This window comes from Carassius auratus, unplaced genomic scaffold (assembly GCF_003368295.1).
Source record: "Carassius auratus strain Wakin unplaced genomic scaffold, ASM336829v1 scaf_tig00214183_4049273_7079891, whole genome shotgun sequence".
Taxonomy (NCBI): domain Eukaryota; kingdom Metazoa; phylum Chordata; class Actinopteri; order Cypriniformes; family Cyprinidae; genus Carassius; species Carassius auratus.
This window is the reverse complement of record NW_020527547.1, coordinates 821,911-841,118: the sequence shown is the minus strand read 5'-3', so window position 1 is coordinate 841,118 and position 19,208 is coordinate 821,911. Positions and strand designations below refer to the sequence as shown.

The 19,208-nt window shown below is 37.0% G+C and overlaps 1 protein-coding gene across 4 annotated transcripts in view; it reads left to right on the top strand.

The window, feature by feature from the left end:
• Nucleotides 1-17,988, top strand: part of LOC113091312 (transient receptor potential cation channel subfamily M member 3-like) — a 105,073-nt gene extending 87,085 nt beyond the window's left edge. For 2 of the 4 annotated variants that reach the window (XM_026256740.1, XM_026256742.1), the window contains exons 13-25: nucleotides 469-609; nucleotides 2,112-2,141; nucleotides 2,436-2,728; nucleotides 3,085-3,313; nucleotides 4,398-4,565; nucleotides 7,541-7,681; nucleotides 8,792-8,920; nucleotides 9,384-9,635; nucleotides 9,737-9,911; nucleotides 13,474-13,624; nucleotides 13,882-14,075; nucleotides 14,434-14,566; nucleotides 15,533-17,988. In XM_026256740.1, coding sequence (XP_026112525.1) covers nucleotides 469-609; nucleotides 2,112-2,141; nucleotides 2,436-2,728; nucleotides 3,085-3,313; nucleotides 4,398-4,565; nucleotides 7,541-7,681; nucleotides 8,792-8,920; nucleotides 9,384-9,635; nucleotides 9,737-9,911; nucleotides 13,474-13,624; nucleotides 13,882-14,075; nucleotides 14,434-14,566; nucleotides 15,533-17,036 — 3,540 coding nt within the window. In that variant the 3' untranslated portion in view covers nucleotides 17,037-17,988. Of the gene's footprint in view, nucleotides 1-468; nucleotides 610-2,111; nucleotides 2,142-2,435; nucleotides 2,729-3,084; nucleotides 3,314-4,397; nucleotides 4,602-7,540; nucleotides 7,682-8,791; nucleotides 8,921-9,383; nucleotides 9,636-9,736; nucleotides 9,912-12,194; nucleotides 12,303-13,473; nucleotides 13,625-13,881; nucleotides 14,076-14,433; nucleotides 14,567-15,532 lie in introns of all 4 variants that reach the window. The other 2 variants (XM_026256743.1, XM_026256741.1) reach the window with 2 other exon arrangements.
• Nucleotides 17,989-19,208: the final 1,220 nt, after the last annotated feature.

The following is a 19,208-nucleotide window of genomic DNA, read 5'->3' as shown; positions in this document are numbered from 1 at the left end:
ACTTCCTTGTGCTCTTTCTTTGTCCTGCCCATTATTGGATTCATTCTCTCGTTTTCACTCTCTTTCTCTCTCCAACACACTTACTCTCTATTGTTTTTGTTTTTGTAGAGAGGTTCATTGTTTTCACGGTCAGTTCAATATAGCACCAAACCCTGATTCTAGACTTGCTTGGTCTCAGTGGGCTGTTTGTCCCGTTAATATGATTCTTTCTCACTGACCTTGTGTGTTCTTTCCAAGCAAGAATATCCAGGGTTCAGTTGGATCTACCTCAAGGTGAATCAGACAATCTTCTTCAATTATCTTGATTCCTTCCAGCAATATGTCAGTGTGTTCGTGGAGTGAGAGTGTATGGGTGTGTATGTAGCCGAGCTTGTGGTTGGTTGGTGACCTTACGGTTTGTTTGTAATTTCATAGCCATAACTGTTGGCACACGTTTATTGTTACCATGAGTAACCTTTTTGTCTTCAGGGTAACCTGCCCCCTGACTACCGCATCAGCCTGATTGACATCGGATTGGTAATTGAATACCTCATGGGTGGAGCCTATCGCTGCAATTACACCAGGAAGAGATTTCGGACCCTATATCACAACCTTTTTGGACCCAAAAGAGTATGTTATTTAAAAAAAAATGTCATGTAACTTTAAAAGGGCATCATACAATGATTTCAAGAATGAATTTGTAAAAAAGACGCATTGTTAGCACAATGCTCTATAGCAGGGGACCTTGAGATCCACTTTCCTGTGGTGTGTTTAAAGTGGATCTCAAGGTCTAGAGTTGAGGACCCCTGCTCTACAGGAATGACTGAGAGAGACTGCCTTGGCTGAAAGATTGAAAATCAGTTTCAGAAGATTGGCATCAATACGTATACGTAGTTTATTTATTTTAAACATTTTTTACTCAGCAAAGATGCATTAAAGGAACAATAAAGACTTACATACCAAAAATATTCTATTTCAAATAAATGCTTTTCTTATGAACTTTCTTTCCTCAAAAAATTGAAAGCATACAAAAATAGTAAGCAAATGTGATAATAATAAGAAATATTTCTTAAGCACCAAATCAGCATAGAATGACTTGAATGGTAATGAATATAGTCATAACATTTTAAGAATGCTTTTGGAATGGTAAGAGCATAACATGATCATAATTTTGAACTTTTGACTTCTAATGTTGCTTTATTCTTTCCTTTTATTATTGTATTCTCATAAAAGGCCTATTAAAAGATTCTCAAAATATTATCAGTATTATTATTATGTTAATGTGCCATTAAAACATCTTTGTAGCTGGGTGATGACCCATAGAAATATATTCACTTCTAAATAACACAATTAAAAAAAATTATACTTGCTTTTCAAACACTAAATTATTCCCTAAATGGGAAACATTTTTCTAAAGGAAGTTTGTAATGTGTTTTGCTCAGGTTTTATTCATTTTTTTGTTTTGTTTTTTATCGGCATGACCCACCTGGGAAAAATATTTCCCATCAGAGCTGCCACAGAGAGCTGGCATATGGAACTAACACAAACTAGATACTCAGTGCAGAGCAAATTTCCATATAGCGGCTCCTCAGCTGTGCAGAGTAAACAGGACTCAAGATAAATTCTCATGCCACTGACACCTGGATGATATCGATTTTTCTCACACATTTTCAGGCATCAAAGTCACACGTCTTCTCGACCCTCTGACACAGATTTCAGGGGATGTCAGGACATTTAACATTACTGCTCCATCATGCCAATGTCATGGGAGCGTTTAGCAGATTGCTAGTACATGATATGTGTCTAAAAGTGTGTATTTATGAATCTATTCATACACTTCAATATTGTAAGTGCATTTTATCTAACATGCACATATGCACATGCATCATTCTACATATGCCACTATATAGGCTTGAAATAGATCAGACATCTGCGGTGCCACCAGAGAGATGCTCTAAATGCATCATTGCGTAGGATAAAGAATCCTAACTACTCATTAAACATGCCACGTTTTTACATGTGTACTGGAAGGATGGTGAAACGATTTGGAAAATGCATAAATCAAATCTGACATGTCTTGTTATTTTTGTCCTGTATGTGTTTTTATTTGTGTGTGTGTGTGTGTGTTGTAGCCAAAAGCCCTGAAGCTGCTTGGAATGGAGGTGAGATTTTTTTCTTAATTTCGTGTATCCCACTGCTTTCCAATAAAATCCCCACTGCGTTTCATTGAAATTCTTTAAGCTTTGCTTTGATATGGAGGTTTGGATTCAAGTAATGAAGGTTCACAATGAAAATGCTCCTTGTATAGGCTTGTTCAGAGATTTTTATGAAAACAATTCAAACACTATAATCACCTACATTTATTTTACTCTTACTATTCATTACCAAATTCAGGATATAAATTATGAGTAAATTATTATAAAAAAAAATTAATTTTTTTTATCTCTACCATATAGGATGACATGCCCATTAGGCGCGGACGTCAGAAGACCACAAAGAAGCGAGAGGAGGAAGTAGACATTGACCTGGATGACCCGGAAATCAATCACTTTCCTTTCCCGTTCCATGAGCTGATGGTTTGGGCAGTGCTGATGAAACGGCAGAAGATGGCCCTGTTCTTCTGGCAGCATGGCGAGGAGGCCATGGCTAAAGCGCTGGTGGCCTGTAAGCTCTGTAAGGCAATGGCCCACGAAGCATCCGAGAACGACATGGTAGATGACATTTCACAAGAGCTCAATCAAAACTCAAGGTATGAATGTAAAGCTGTGTAATGACCTAGTTACAGTACCTCGAGAATGAGGATTTCATCTCCATGTTCTGTTCCCATTGCTGTTGAGTATACAACTGTTTGGGTGAGGAAGTTTGGGGAGACCATCTGTTATGTGCCAAACTGGCATCCCATCAAAGACACAGTGACTGACCACAAAGACTCGTCTAAAATTTGTAAAAGTCTAATGTGCACACTTTCCTCTTAGTGATGGTATTTTTGCATACCTAAAAAAAGGCTGTTGTTTTTTGTGTAGCGATGGTCTTGTGTGTTTGCACGTGCACATAATTGTGTCTGTGGCACAGATTTTTCTGTTTTCCTTTTTTTTTATCCATCAGGGAGTTCGGTCAGCTGGCTGTTGAGCTGCTCGATCAGTCGTATAAGCAGGATGAACAGATGGCCATGAAGCTGTTAACCTACGAGCTGAAGAACTGGAGTAATGCCACCTGTCTGCAGCTGGCCGTGGCTGCCAAGCACAGGGACTTCATCGCCCACACGTGCAGCCAGATGCTACTCACTGACATGTGGATGGGACGTCTGCGTATGCGCAAGAACTCTGGCCTAAAGGTCAGATTTGGGAGAAAGACCATAGTTTCATTGATAAACATACTGTATTACATACAGTAATATCACTTATTGCAGAGGGCTTACTCTTGGTTCATATTGTTTGTAATATAATATATAAAATTATATTCAACATGTATATTTGCCATAATATGTGGTGAAACTGCCTTCCAAAGTGAGTCTTTTCTTAGCTGAATCAGTCATTTTTGTTATATTTACCATGTCCTCATCAACATTAGGCCAGCAACTGCTGTTTCAGCAATAGTTTTCTTAATCTCTAGTCCAATTATCAAATTAAGCTGGTTGGCTATGTAAAGAAATTAAATTCACAGAGTTATGAGAAGACAGTAATCAAATCTGGACACATTTGTTACAGAAAACAGCATAAAAATGGGAAATATTGGCATATACAATGTTGCTGCTGTAACTTCAGGTTCCAAAGTTGCAAAAAATGACCCCATGATGTACTCACCTTCAAGCCATGCTATGTCTTCTTTCAGACGGTCATAATTAGAGTTATATGAAATATGTCCTGATTCTTCAAAGCTTTATAATGACAATGAAAAGTGGTCAAGATTTTGATCCAAAATAAAGTGCATGAACACACTTAGCACAGTTAGTGGATGCTAGAGATTATGGTTTGTAAAGTTATACGTATGGATATTATTCTTACACAAATGCATTGATTCACTTTAGAAGGCCTTTATTAATCTCCATGCACTTAATTTTGCTTCAAAATCTCGACCCTCATTTACTGCCATTACAAAGCTTGGAAGAGCCAGGTCATTTTAAACATGAACAGTCAAAGCTTTAACTTATAGACACATTGTTAGACATACAGTATACAGTATACTGTATATCAGTCCTTAAAAAAAGCTGTTCAGGGCTTCTCCTTGAGTTTCTCTCCCTTTCTGCATGGTTTATTTCTGCCTTTGGTTCAGACCTCAGTGGGGATATTGGTGTTTCATATCTCACAGGTATTTCTTCATCACAAGCATTCTGTGACTGCAGGAGCTGGGCTACCGATTTCTAAATAATGAAAAGTAAGTGGGTTTTTCTCCTAAACTCTGTTTGCTTTGTCTGCCAGGTTATCTTAGGCCTGCTTCTGCCCCCCTCCATATTGAGTCTTGAGTTAAAAAATAAGGACGAGATGTCGTACATGCCACAGGATCAGGACACCTACCTGCAGGAGAAGGATGTGGATGAACCTGAGAAACAAGCTAAGGAGAAAGAGGAGGATGACATGGAGTTCACAGTAAGATCTTACTGTGAGACGCAGTACAACTCCGTGGTGAGAGCATCCACCTTAGCCTCGTTTCGTAGCTTGTAGTCAAGCACACACGTACCACGTCCACACATACACACACTTAGCCACATGCTCTGTGAAAGTCCTGCCCCCAATTTGGCCTCTCAAATATGCTTCCGTTTTTTATTTCGCTTTTGTTCCCCGAGTCCGTGGTTCCTCTTCTTAGAGATCCGTAGCAACCCTGCCGTTTTTCTGACCTCCCCACCCTACACCCTTCTCCCACTTCGCCCTTTTTTTTTTTGTTCCTCGTTGTCAAAGCAAAGACGCGTGGTTGTGGAGTTGTAGCGTGTCTCCGTCTGCCTCTGTCCTTGTCTCCTCTCTGTTTCTTTTCTTTTAGCGAAGGTCTCGTCTGAAGTACGGTACTGTGACTGAATGCTGCCTGTGCTATTATCATTCTTGCATATACCACACCATTGTGCATGTTGAAGGCTTGTTTTGCGTTATGCTAGCAGACTTGATCTGACATCTCCTTCACAACCTTCACTTTTAAGTTGAACCAGAAGTGCCTCCTTACTTTCACACAAAACTGCACGAAAATTGTTGTTCAGTTTTCCATTGTGAGCTATTAAGTGTTGATCTAAAGCAGTGGCTCTTGAATGGTTTCAGTTGGCGGACCACTTAAACAGCTCCTAATATGGGGGTGGGTGGAAACAGCAACTACTTCAAAGTAATTTCGTAAAGTTTTGATTAGTGTAGCCTTAATTTTTTACCAATATCTTGACATTTTTTCCATTTTTACAGATCCATAATTTTGTTATTTTGTTGAAATACTGTACAAATGAGCCGTGTTTGCTAACAAATAAGTTGCACTCAACAATTATACTACCATTCAGAAGTTTGGAAACTCTAAGACTTTGTTCACCATTGTAGCATTTATTGTATCAAGGTAAAATCAAAAACCCTTTTATATTATAAAATATTGCTATTGTTTGAAATAGTTTCTTTTTTTAATAAAATAAAATATCAATTTTAATTGATTTCAGTAGCAATTACTACATCTATTACAAAAAAATGGGATGGTAATGGGAAAACTTTTCTTATTATTAGCTCTGCCTAAATTTATTTTGCTGCTTAATGAAGTGTTTAAATGGCAGAACAGTGTCTTTTTTTAGTTGCTGAACTACTGAGTACTCTTGGATTTCTTGTCACTGTCACTGTACACTTTAGAGGCAAATTTTGATTTTAAAAATAGCTAAAAACAAAAACATCTCTGTTTTTTTGAAAAATGAAGGCTGTTCTGTACACTGTCTTAACAACACAGAGCGAGATGTGGATGGCCTAGATGATCAAGATGAGGAAAACATCAGAGTATAGACTGGTGCTATAATGGTGCAATCTTATAAATATCTCATAAACTGACGAACAGAATGCATAAGCTGTCAGTGCTGCTGATGACAAACAGAGAGTTAAATGTTCAATTGGAAATAGTCATTTATGATTTTTTAAATATCAGTATTGTTTGATGTTTTGATAACTTTGAATGGTAGTGCACACTGCTGTTGAAAAGTTTGGGGTCAGTAACTTTTAATTGTACTTTTATTCAGCAAGGAATATTGAATAGATCAAAAGTGACAGCAAAGACATTTATAATGTCATAAAAGATTTTAAATAAATGCTGCAAATTTTTTTTATTAAGAAGCACTACTGTTTTCAACATTTATAGTAATAAGAAATGTTTCTCGAGCAGCAGATCAGTATATTAAAATGATTTCTGAAGGATCATGTGACACGGAAGACTGGAGGAATGACTGCAGAAAATCAGCTTTTTTCACAATAAATTAAAGTAGAAGACGGTTACTTTAACATTTCACGATATTACTGTATTTACTGTATTTTAAATCAAATAAATGCAGCTTTGATGAACATAAGATGAACTATTTGATTAACATATCTTGACAACCTCAAACTTCTGGACAGTAGTGTACAATATCTACATTTTACATTATTAAAGACAACAACAAAAAACAATATCACAGGTAAATTTAAATTATTTACAGTAATTGTTTTGAGTTTATTAATCAATCAATTAATTGGTGTTTTTTTCAGTTACATAGTTTTTTATTTATTTCTGTTTTTTAAATCAGCCAAGCAACTTGTGGACCACTTGAAATCCTCTACAGTCTGAGAACTACTGCTCGAAAGAAACAGGTCTACCCAAGCCACTAGTTTAGAAATGTAGTCCAAGAGTTACTTGGTCCAAACAACTGAGAAGGACTACATTTCCCAGAACGTGACTGGGTTGACCTGATCTTGTACAACACAGTTCCAAAAACTGAAGCTATGCCCCTCACTTCACTATGAATTTATTGTAGATATGTGAGGTTACAACACAAGATGACAATTGTATTGCAATTTATCTAAATGCTCTTCCAGAAAATACACTGTAATTGCAATATTGTTTTCTGATACAACATTAAAATGTCTGTGCCAAAATTGGATCTTCCTGTGCATATCATAAGCTGTGAAATAAACTGTTTCCATTACTTTTAGATTGTATAGTTTGTAAGACTGTACTGCAGCAAAGCTCAACCAAACAACTTTGACAGCAGAAAAGTTGTTGCAATACAATTCTGCCATGATGTCCAAGAGTGCACCATATTTTTCCATTTATGGGATAAGCTCCCCACTCTTGGATTAAGGATTTCCCAACAACTCATGACACTGGGCATTTTCATTCCTCTTTTCTTTCTTCCTCTCTCTCTTGAACACTCTCTCTCTTTTTCTTTTTCCACACAATCATTCCCAGAGGAATCATCAATGCCCAGTTCATAGTGAATATCTCACCTTCTTCGACACTCATTATTGCTTTGCAGTGTTTAAAACAGCTGCATGCAATTTTGGGTGAGAAGTCACACTATGTAAGTGGTGTGTTAAAGCAATGCTTTCTGTCTTTCTCCTCTTTCTATCTTCTGTACTTTTCCCAGGCTATGCTGGGAAATGTCAGTTCAGAAGCGTCGCGTAAGAAAAGGGTGGAAGAGGTTCAGAACCGCCATCGACTGATTCCAGTGGGTCGCAAAATTTATGAGTTTTACAACGCCCCTATCGTCAAGTTCTGGTTTCACACGGTAAAAGCCCAGGCTGTGCTCTTATTAAGTACAAAAAGACATACAGTATTCTTCAGTGTGTTTAGCATATCAAATCTGTATATGAACATAAAAATACCTTGTGTGTGAATTCTTTCGAGAAATGTCGTCTGAAATCTTTCACTTTCAAATAAAGTAGAGAAATTCATATTGATAGATACCATATCAAGTCCAGGGGGAGAAATGTGCAAATTCAGATACAAACAGCTGAGATTTGGCCTCATCTATGTTTTAAATATAGGCAATGAATTTGACAAATGTTAAAGATGAAATATTCTGTTCCGTGTTCTGTGTCTTCATTGTTTACCTATTCTTTCTCTTTTTTTCGATGCTTGTGCTTTCTCTTTTTCCCATCACACTGTCACTATTTACACTGAACAGTATTTATGTTCTCTGTTTGTGAGAGTGTCAATCTTTCTGCGGTTTTCACAAAACAAATTAATTCATTAATAAAATAAAACATTGCAAAAGTAAAAAAATAAATAAAGTAAAATAAAGTAAAATAAAGTAAAATAAAGTAAAATAAAGTAAAATAAAATAAAATAAAATAAAATAAAAATAATAATAATAATAAAAAATCTTTTAAAAACTCTAACTGGAAATGCTGAAACTAAAAATAAATTTTCTCAGTTCTGAAACTAAAATGAAATAAAATTGACCTTACCAGATGTAAATATTACTAGACTGTGTTAAGAAATGTAATGCTGCTAAACATTTACAAATAGTACCAGTTACCGCATTAGCTTTGGTAACTGAACGAAAAATGAAAAACACTGAAACTAGAAACTATGATAGAGTGAAAAATAAGATGTATTGAAAAATAAGGTAAGATACAATACTATTCAAATGTTTTGTGGTAAGATTAACTGCAGTAGTGTATTTGAAAAATTAAATAGAAATCAAATTTAGAGTTCTAAAATTCTAAAATGTGCTTGGTGTGAAGTATACTTACTAGTAAAACTAGAATAATCATGATCATGCATTCTTTGACTTTAATAGACTTTCATTGTTTCACTTCTCACAATTTGAGCTGAAACAGACCAAAGAGTGTGTTTTTTCCCCACTCAATCACGTTGTTGTGTCTTCCCACAGTTGGCCTATGTAGGATACTTGATGCTCTTCAACTATATTGTTCTGGTGAAGATGGACCTGTGGCCCTCTCCTCAGGAGTGGATTGTTATTGCCTACATTTTCACCAATGGCATCGAGAAGATGAGAGAGGTGAGACTTCATTAGAACTCAGTGAGAAAACAAAACGGTTCCCTTTATTCCCTGAAGTGTGGGAAAAGATCGTTTATTATTCATAAGCAGTGTCTAATAATTACATTTGCATATAATTACACAGCTGCAGTTCAGTTATAAACTCCAACTCCTTCAAATAAACAGTGTATTACTGCCCTCTTGTGGAAATGAGTAAATGCAAATGCTTTTACTTCTTGGAGTGTGTTTGTCCCTGGTTTATGGTTGTTTTGAAAACTTAATTTGCCCAACATATCCATCCTAAAAAAATCACCTTTGTCAGTTGCATTTTGAGATATATTAAAATGGAAAACAGTGATTATAAATTGGAAAATATTTCACAACATTACTGTTTTTACTTTATTTTTGTTTAAAGATGTTTTGAAAAGGGCATTTGTCTAACGTCAAGGCTCGGTGTTACTGTTTCACTTCTCCTATCTCTCAGATCCTCATGTCAGAGCCAGGGAAGCTCCTGCAGAAGGTGAAAGTGTGGTTACAGGAGTACTGGAACATCACTGACCTCATGGCTATCCTCATCTTCTCCATTGGGATGGTGCTTCGCCTGCAAGACCCGCCCCTGATGAGCTACGGGAGGGTCATTTACTGTGTCAATATCATCTATTGGTACATACGACTGCTTGACATCTTTGGAGTGAACAAATACCTGGGTCCATATGTCATGATGATCGGCAAGATGGTGAGAGAGACTGATAGAGAGGTTGAATCATTTTACTTTAAAGTAAACATTTCTTATGTATGACATGGATTCTAATGCTCTTGATCTTTCTTTTTTCACAGATGATTGACATGATGTATTTTGTGATCATCATGTTGGTGGTTCTGATGAGTTTCGGAGTGGCGCGGCAGGCTATCCTCAATCCCAATGAGGACCCGTCCTGGATGCTGGCACGCAACATCTTCTTCATGCCGTATTGGATGATCTACGGAGAAGTGTTTGCTGACCAAATCGACCGTAAGGCTGGCTTGATACTAACATTTACCTTGGGTGCAGGCATGGGCATTTTGGGTATACTCAGTTTCACAGCTCCTCAGTGCATAACGTCTCATTATTGGTCAGCTTGTATGAACAAATGTGGTGTTCTCTGAAAGCATTATTATTCCCACAGATATGATGAAAGCTTCACATTTAAAAGCTAAAACAGTCTGGATCGAATTTTGTGATGCATGGTTGTGCTTGTGTGGGTGCTCTTAAATGGTCTCATATTCTGTAAATGGCTGCACTCATTACAGGACGATATGGATCAATGCTGCTGTTTCAGAATGTTTTCTGGGGTTCATTGTAAGACTGCAGATGGAGAAGCATCATAGCATCATATATATATAGTCAGCGGTGTATTTTGATGGGATATTATGAGAATTGTCTTACATGTATGTTAACTGTCTTGAATATGATATCATGTTTTGGCATTTTAATTGTTAAAGTATTCTGATATTAAAGCTAATAATATACAATTGTAATCTTATAGCCCACGTGAAAGTTTCCTGCGGACCACAGAACCATTGTATTTGAGCACAAAATTGAAAATCACAAAAAGTAGCATTGAAGTAAGATCTCCCTGGGATGTGTAATGTACTTCTGATGTCATTTTTGGTACTGTTGGTAAGATATTTTGATGTTTTTTTAAATAAGTCTTTTGTGCTTATTACGCTTTATTTGGTCAGAAATACAGTTGCAGAAATACAGATGCAATTAAAAATAATATATAATATATATCAGTATTTATATGTTTTATTTTAAAATGTACTTTATTCCTGTGATGGTAAAGCTGAATTTTCAGCATCATTACTTCAGTCTTCAGTGTCACGTGATTCTTCAGAAATCATTCAAATATACTGATATGGTGCTATGGATTTTTTTTTTTTTTTTTTTTTTTTTTTTTTTTACAGTTTAACCATGGTAGATTTTTTTATTTATTTGTATAATACAAGTAGCATTTATATTAATTAATTATTATTATTATTATTTTTCTTTTTTTTGAGAGAGAGTCATTTCTTTTACTTTTGATCTATTTTATGTGTTCTTAAAGTAACTATACATTTATTATATTAAAAAAAGTAATTTAATTGTTCAAATGTAAAATTTGTTTAGAATAAATCTTACTCACCTCAAACTTTTGAAAATCAGTATATACTGTATAGTTACAAATATTTGATTATGATTTGAACCATGCATTGTAACCATTTAGTTCACTCAGACTAAATAAAAAATAATCAAATTATAGTCAAAAAGATACATGGGTCAAAGATTAAAAAACGATTAGTGTAATACTGCTTTAAATTGTTATTATTTTTCCCCCCAAAATTGAAAAACTTTTCTGTTTAATTTAATTGCAATTATGTTTGTGTTTTCAGAGCAAATTTTTGTGTTTTCATACATTTTCCCTGATTTACAGAGACCCACAAAAATGTAATTCAGTGTAACAGTCTTGTCAGGCATATTTACAACAAAATTCAATTTATGACATCAAAAAATGAATTACTTTCACCCCAAATACTAATTTTTAAAATGTGCCACTATCCTAGGTTTTGTCCATTGGTCAGTAAGAATTTTTTTACTCATTTAAACCACAATAAAATGTAATATGCTCGCTAATTCTTTTATATGTTTTAATATGTACAGGTCAGAATAAGCATGTTGTTTGAGTTTTTACATAAAAAATAAACTAAATGACAATTTAAAATTATTTCAACCAAATTTTGACATTTTATCCTCCAAAAACTTTACTGTAAACCCTTGAAAGTAGACACTTTGCTTACATTTAATGTGCTTTCTACATAAAATCACTTTTGTACATTTCTTTTGATGTGGACAGTTTAACGTCTTTGACCCACATACCAAGGTGAGCCTATTTCATAGTGCCAATTATTATCAGACTGAATGATTCTACCCAATAATAGGTTATGATGAACAATAAAGATGTTTGACTTGTCTCTTACCGTATAACCAATCAGGTTTTGCAGCAGTAATGTTGTTATTGTCTCTTGTCAGATTTATGATATTACATCTTATGCCTGAACTAAATCAGTACACTCCTACTAAAGCAGTTCATCAGTCACATAGACTTGTGTATGAAGTGTATGCTGTAGTGTTTGTAAAAACGTGTCTTAGGGTTTTTTCATTATAGTGTGTTTGCTTGTTGTCTGCATACTGTCAATTGATTGTGTGTGTGTGTGCTGAGAGATGGATGGCCCAAAGATAAGAGAGCTGAAATAACGATTTCGTTCTTTGTTTCAGATGTGAATAGTAGGAAGCTACATCACAAAGTGAAAGACAAACTCTGGCTGGTTGAAAATTACATTCGCACTCAAGGACCTGGGCGTTACAGTGGTCCATCCCATATAGGCAATTTCCAGTTTATAAATTCTGCTAGATTTATCTGTCACCAGAGCCATTATACTTTCACAGCCATATCATCTCCTCATCTCCACCCCACTGGTGGTCACTGAGTGTACGACACCCCTGCACGGCACTGCAAGGCTAATGGCCAGGTTTCCGTGGTGGGGCAAATGTTTAAGGTGCTATGTCAACTCAATTTTTAAGGTCCCAAAAAATAAAAACAAATAAAAAAAAACCCTATCATGGAAACTGGAAACTTGGTTAATGCTAAAGCCACCATCATGAACCTCCCACAGCCAGTTAGCACTGACAGACATCCCATCGCTCTGGTGTAATTTCCTTCTCTTTGCACAATGTAAACTGAACGGCTGGAAAATCCACTAGCTTGATATTACATGTTATGCATATTGACTAGAGCATGAACATCCGTGCCCATCTGCGTTTCCTCAAATAAGTTCAGAATATTCCGTTTTTCTGGAAAGACCATCTCATATGTCAGCTATACATCCTTTAACAACAAGATGCATTTGCCTCCTCTCATCAATATGAAAGTTTTTTCACGTGGTTCAGTTGTCAGAGTTTTTGGCAGAATGGATTTGGAATTCAAAAAGAAAAATAATGTAAATAAATAATTGCGAATTTAAGATAACCAATGTTACTTCAGTTCTCTCACTTTGGGCTTCTGGGTGTGATTTTTAAATATTGAAACCAGTAAATGTACTCAGAAATATGTAAATTAATATGAACCTGACTGACTTTCCTCTCTTTGAAAGCTACAGCAACTGAACCATCCCATTTGGAAAAAACGAAAGATGTATTGTCAATACATTCTAACCTGCGCTACAAGCAACCATCAAAAAGAATGCTGTACATTTAATATCAATATATTTTAAACACTGCACATGTTTAAATATATTGGTTATGCAATTTTACATTTGGAATATATTTTAATATATTTGAATTCCACAACTTGGTGCATAGTCTTTCCATTCAATTTTTATCCACAACCCACTTCTGACTGGTTTTTTGATTTTGGTGCATTTGAGCATGTCAGAGAGGGAGTGAGTGATTGTAAAGTGACCTTTTTTGCCATTTGTTTGTTCTAATCAGTTCATTAATATTTGGGCAGCACTCAGTTGTGTGTTTTAACAATAATATATAATAAATATTTTAACAGCTCCATGTGGTCAGAACATCACCACAGAGGAAGGAGTCATTGTGCCTCTCCCACCTTGCAAAACAGGAGCTTGGATTGTCCCAGCCATCATGGCCTGCTACTTGCTGGTGGCCAACATCCTTCTGGTTAATTTGCTAATTGCTGTCTTTAAGTAAGTTAAATGAATATTTATATCATATGTGTTTTTTAAACAATGGACAGACTACAAAATATAGCTTATTTCTTTGATTATTGGCATAATTAAGTCAGGCAATCTAATTGTAATTTGCAGTTTTTTTTTCAGCGCTTTTCAGATTTGTTTACTTTGCATCAGAGAATGGATTGTGGGTGGTCCATGAGAACACCTTTTGAGGCTGAGATGAGTAAAACAATTTTGTATGCTGCTAATATTGTCTTTTATTCTCACAGTAACACATTCTTTGAAGTGAAGTCCATCTCCAACCAGGTGTGGAAGTTCCAGAGGTACCAGCTGATCATGACCTTCCATGAACGGCCTGTCCTTCCTCCTCCTCTCATCATTTTCAGTCACATAACTATGGTCCTCAAACACCTCTGCTGTCGTTGGAGGAAACATGATGAGGATGAGCGGGACTATGGGCTGAGTGAGTGATAAAACGCTGTTGCAATATTCTGAAAGCTTTAAAATGACAGCAAGAGTCATTTAGTTTTCTCAGATCATACAACTAATGAGAATGAAACCTACTCATGTCGACTTAAAAGATTCTCTTTGATACCATCTTTTGCCAAACATGATTATTTTTTAATAGTGAGATATTTCTGTTTGAAAACATGAAAACATTAACTTGTGTATCTAATACTGCCATGTAAAAGTATATATGTTACACAACAAAGGCATGGTTTAAACATTTTAAAATTAAAGTTAAATTCAACTGAAAACACTTTGACTTCACTGTTATGATACAAAAAAGTGACAAGTGAGAAAAAACTCTCCCCCTACAGAGCTCTTCATTACTGAAGATGAACTGAAGAAGGTACATGACTTTGAAGAGCAGTGCATGGAGGAGTATTTCAGAGAGAAAGATGACCGCTTCAATTCCTCCAATGATGAAAGGATACGCGTGACATCTGAAAGGTTAAAACATTTCAGACAACACAACAGAACATTAACACTTTTTTCTCTCTATTTAAAACCAGAGGTCTTCAAGTGTTTTATGGCATGAACCCCCAAATATGATCATCCCCCTTGCAAGAGATAACATTCCTAAAATATATAAACAGTATATATTTTCATATATACAGACCCATTTATACGTTGTGAGAAAAATATTAAGAATTGACGTTGAAAAAGTTGAAAAAGCTTTTACATGGTCACTGAAGCCACAGCCAATTAAAATAAGTTTGACATTGCATTTTATTTTTCTAACCATCTTCAGAGTAGTTTTATATATATCAACCTGAAGACAAAACATTTTTCAGGGTTTACATGGGTCATTACAAGTCTTAAAAAGTATCAAATTTAAGAATATAAAAAGTCTTAAATTGTACAAGTCTTAATTATGATTTTAAGAGGTCTTAAATTTGAGGACTTAATGTGACAACAAGCTCTTTTCACAAAAATATATAATTCCAGAACAGCATGTTAAAAAGATATTGCATTAAATATATCTAATAAATATTTAAATGTAACGTCAACTTAATGAACAGAACACTAATAATTCATTTTGTAAACTTGTTTATTTTATAATTTTCTCATATGTTCTGCAAACCCTCTAGCAACCTCTTGTGGCCTCGGGGGGTCCCTGTACCACAGTTTGAAAGTCTTTTTTCATTTAAACGTAAACAATACAAAACGTAATATATAATCTTTTTAAAAACACATATTACTTTAATTAATAAGCGCTTAATTATGTACACTACTGTTCAAAAGGGATTTGGGATTGGTTCGATATTTGTTTTTGAGCCCCTCATTCTGACCAGGACTACATTTATTTGAACAAAAATGTAATATGAAGTGGAACCCACACAACATTACTAGATGTAGATTTTTGGAAATGGCCTTATAAATATTAATGGAATTGTCTAATCTCTGATCATTCAGGGTGGAGAACATGGCAATGCGTCTTGAGGAAGTGAATGAGAGGGAACATTTCATGAAAGCATCCCTGCAGACTGTGGATATCCGGCTCGCCCAGATGGAGGAGATGATCGGCCGCATCACTGTGGCACTGGAGCGGGTTGCTGGTATGGATCGAGGCGAAGTCAACAAAGCCCGGTCCAGGACATCATCTGACTGCACAGATACAAATTATATCCTGCGCCAGAGCAGTTTCAACAGCCAAGAAGGCAATTCCTACAGGCTACAGGAGTCTCTGGAGCAGGGTGGCGAAGAGTCTATCTCCCCTACATCTCCAACCACTCTGGCCCCACGTGTCCGCAGTCACTCCTTCTATGTAAGCCACTCCTCCAAGGATAGGAGCGGTGCAGATCGAGGAGAAGGCTTCTTTAAAGACCGATTGTTCAGCCTCCATCGGGCCAACAGCTCACAGTCTGTGTCCTCAGGAGCAGGTCCCAAAGAGTCCAAGCCCACACCTTTGAATACTTTATCTGTGGACCAGCAGCTACGCCCTTCTTCCTGTATAGACATCTATGTTTCTGCCTCAGAGGACGTCCCGCCCACTGAGAGCTTCTTGGAGCCGGTCCGGGCAGTTCCATCTCTTGCTCGAGACTCATCTCTCCATTCTGAGATCATGGATGTGGTGCTCTCAGGGGGGCGGGACTGCAGTGGCAGGGCAGGGGGCAGTGACAGACAGTCGGATGGCACGGTCCTGTTTGAGGACAGTGCTGCCGCTGACCTATCACTCTGCTCTGCCCACCTTCTGCCAGATACCTTGCCCTCCTGGGACCTGGACCCCTCGCCGCCGCCATCAGCTGGTGCTCTCGAGCGGTCCAAGAGCAGCCGCTTCCTATCCACAGCAGGGCCTCTGTTTCTGGATGAGCCACCATTGGTTAAGTCACACAGCCTGATGTTCAATTCACGTGGTTACTATGGCGGCATGGGCGTGCAGGTAAAGGCAGCCGAATATACCAGCATAACTGATTGCATTGACATCCGTTGCGTCTCTACCCCTTACCCTGTCCCAGAGAGGTCTGACTCACCTGGAGGCTCTTTCACATTCGATAAACCCCAGGACCTGGGCGTCTCACACCCTGAAAGAGATGCTGAGCTCAGTCACGCAGAATCGGATCCAGAGGAACCTGCAGAGGGGTCAGCGCACACAGGTAAGGGGGGTCAAAGCAGCAGTGGGGGATTAGGCACAGACCTGGGCCTCGGCCTCCCACTGGGTCCGTTTTGCTCGCCAATTTCTAGACTAGAGCGTGCAAACAGCTGCTCCTCTTCAGAGGAGTCGCACTCCAACATCTACTCCCAAAAGAGCTTCTCCATTAGTGAGAAAATGGACAAGGGTCGTGGAAGCTCCAGGAATCCTTTCCAGAAGGCCAGAGCCGGGGCAAGGCTGGAGGGTAAGACAGACTCACTGTCCACGAGGAAACTGGCCAAACCCTCAGCGTTCCAAAGTTTTGATAACAGACACAATTACACGTGATGATGGCAGACAAGTAGTGATGCCATTGTAGAACTAGGTTCTGTAGGATGGCTCTACCTCGTTTAAAATTTAAGGGCCAGTCCATTGATTAGTACTGTCTGAGTGAGTAATTAGCTGTACACTGGAATGGTTTATCATGGGTATCAACTTCCTGTTAATTTCCTGTTATAACACTGAATGCCAAGTCAGATTTTCTTTAGTATTCATAGATTCAGAAGATGACCACTGCCATTAGGCCAACATTAGTACCCAGTTGAGGAGAAAACTTTGCAATTTAAGGGCCTGTTAACACTATGATGAATGTTCGGTATAATAAAAATAATCATTTGAATGAATGGCTGTTAATGTTAAAAACCAATAAGCTTTTTGGTCACATGCCTACAGCCGCTGCTGTTACATTAACTACATCTTAAGGGTTGGTCACTCATCCAAAGTAACTTTGCATTTCGCTGCATTCCAAAGTTCAAGTTTGGTGAACTCTGAAACCATGAAAGTGTGTGACCAATAGAAGATTGATATGTGACAGCATGGACTCTTAGCTGTATTAAAACTGCAGTGCTACAGGAAAGTGGAGTAGATTGTATGTTTTACATTGTAGATTTATTATTAATTGTTGTGTGTTGAATTTAAAGGACACTGCAGAGTGTGCCCTCATATCATGACTGTTGCAGTGTATGAAGAAAGTGTGACCTCTGCTTTAGTGGCGCACACCTACAGACCATTTTGCAGATCCTTCCTCTACTATTTACAAAAAATATATATATTAAATAGCAGATCAAGGATCTGGAACCGGCTCTAATGGCTCTGTACTCTTCTATTTTGTGTTGTTTGATAAACACCATTTATTTCTCTTTGACAGATGAGCTCCAGAGATGAAAAGTATTACCGTATTTTCCGGACTATAAGTCACACTTTTTTTCATAGTTTGGCTGGTCCTGCAACTTATAGTCAGGTGCGACTTATTTATCAAAATTAATTTGACATGAACCGAGAGAAATGAACCAAAAGAAAACAATACCGTCTACAACCGCGAGAGGGCGCTCTATGTTGCTCAGTGCTCCTGTAGTCTACACTGAAAACATAGAGCGCGCTCTCGCGGCTGTAGACGGTAATGTTTTCTCTTGGTTCTTGATTCTAAATAAATGCGACTTATAGTCCACTGCGACTTATATATGTTTTTTTCCTCATCATGACGTATTTTTGGACTGATGCGACTTATACTCAGGTGCGACTTATAGTCCGAAAAATACGGTAAGTAAAATAATTTTGTTAACCAGAGCATTTCTCATTATCTATAAGCACCACCTACTGTCAGGGAGTGATTTTGTATTTTCAATCAGCCTGCCAGATTTTTTTTTCTTTCTTTTTTTTTGCATTGGCCTGAACAAACAAATTGCAATTGCAACTAAATTTGGTGCCGAACATTTGTGTTGGTGTGAACAGGCCTTCACAAAATCTTGCAATGCAAATTACTGTTTTAGCTTAGGTGAGTCACCCTCGTCACAGCATGAATCATGTTTTCTCTTTATAGACTGATTTCTTGAGTGTATCTCCTACAGGCCAGATAAAGTGATGGTTTAATTCCAAAACGATTTAGAACTTAAATGAAAACAGGACTTTGACAGTTAAAAAAATTTAATGCTAAAGTTTTTTGTTTATACAAAGATTTGTTCTGTCATTCAAAACCCACACACCAGATTAGACAAACATATACATATCTTCCCTAACATGTGGAATGTGGAATATAATTAGTTTCCTTATAAAAGGATTAACCTTCTTAGAACGTTATCTCTTGGCCCATGTGGGTGTATACATCTGCATTCAAAAAGCTTCATAGTCACACAGCAGTCAGTAATGTTATATAAGGTGTCTGAATGCAGCAAAAGTTTGTGCAGAATTTCTCATTATTAAACAGATAACAAATTTTAAAGTGTTAAATGATTAGATTTTGTCTTTTGCAGTCTGCTTTGTTCCAAATATATCACAGCGGGGTGCCCATTTGAGTGTATTTAAATAAAAGCAACTGGTTGAACCCTACACTAACAGCATGTTTGGTATGGAATGCTAGTTTACTGCTTACTGCACTGTATATACTGTATACTGCATACTATTTAATAATAGAATGTGGCAGAAGTAAACAGTATATGATGATAAATGTTTCAAACAGTAGTA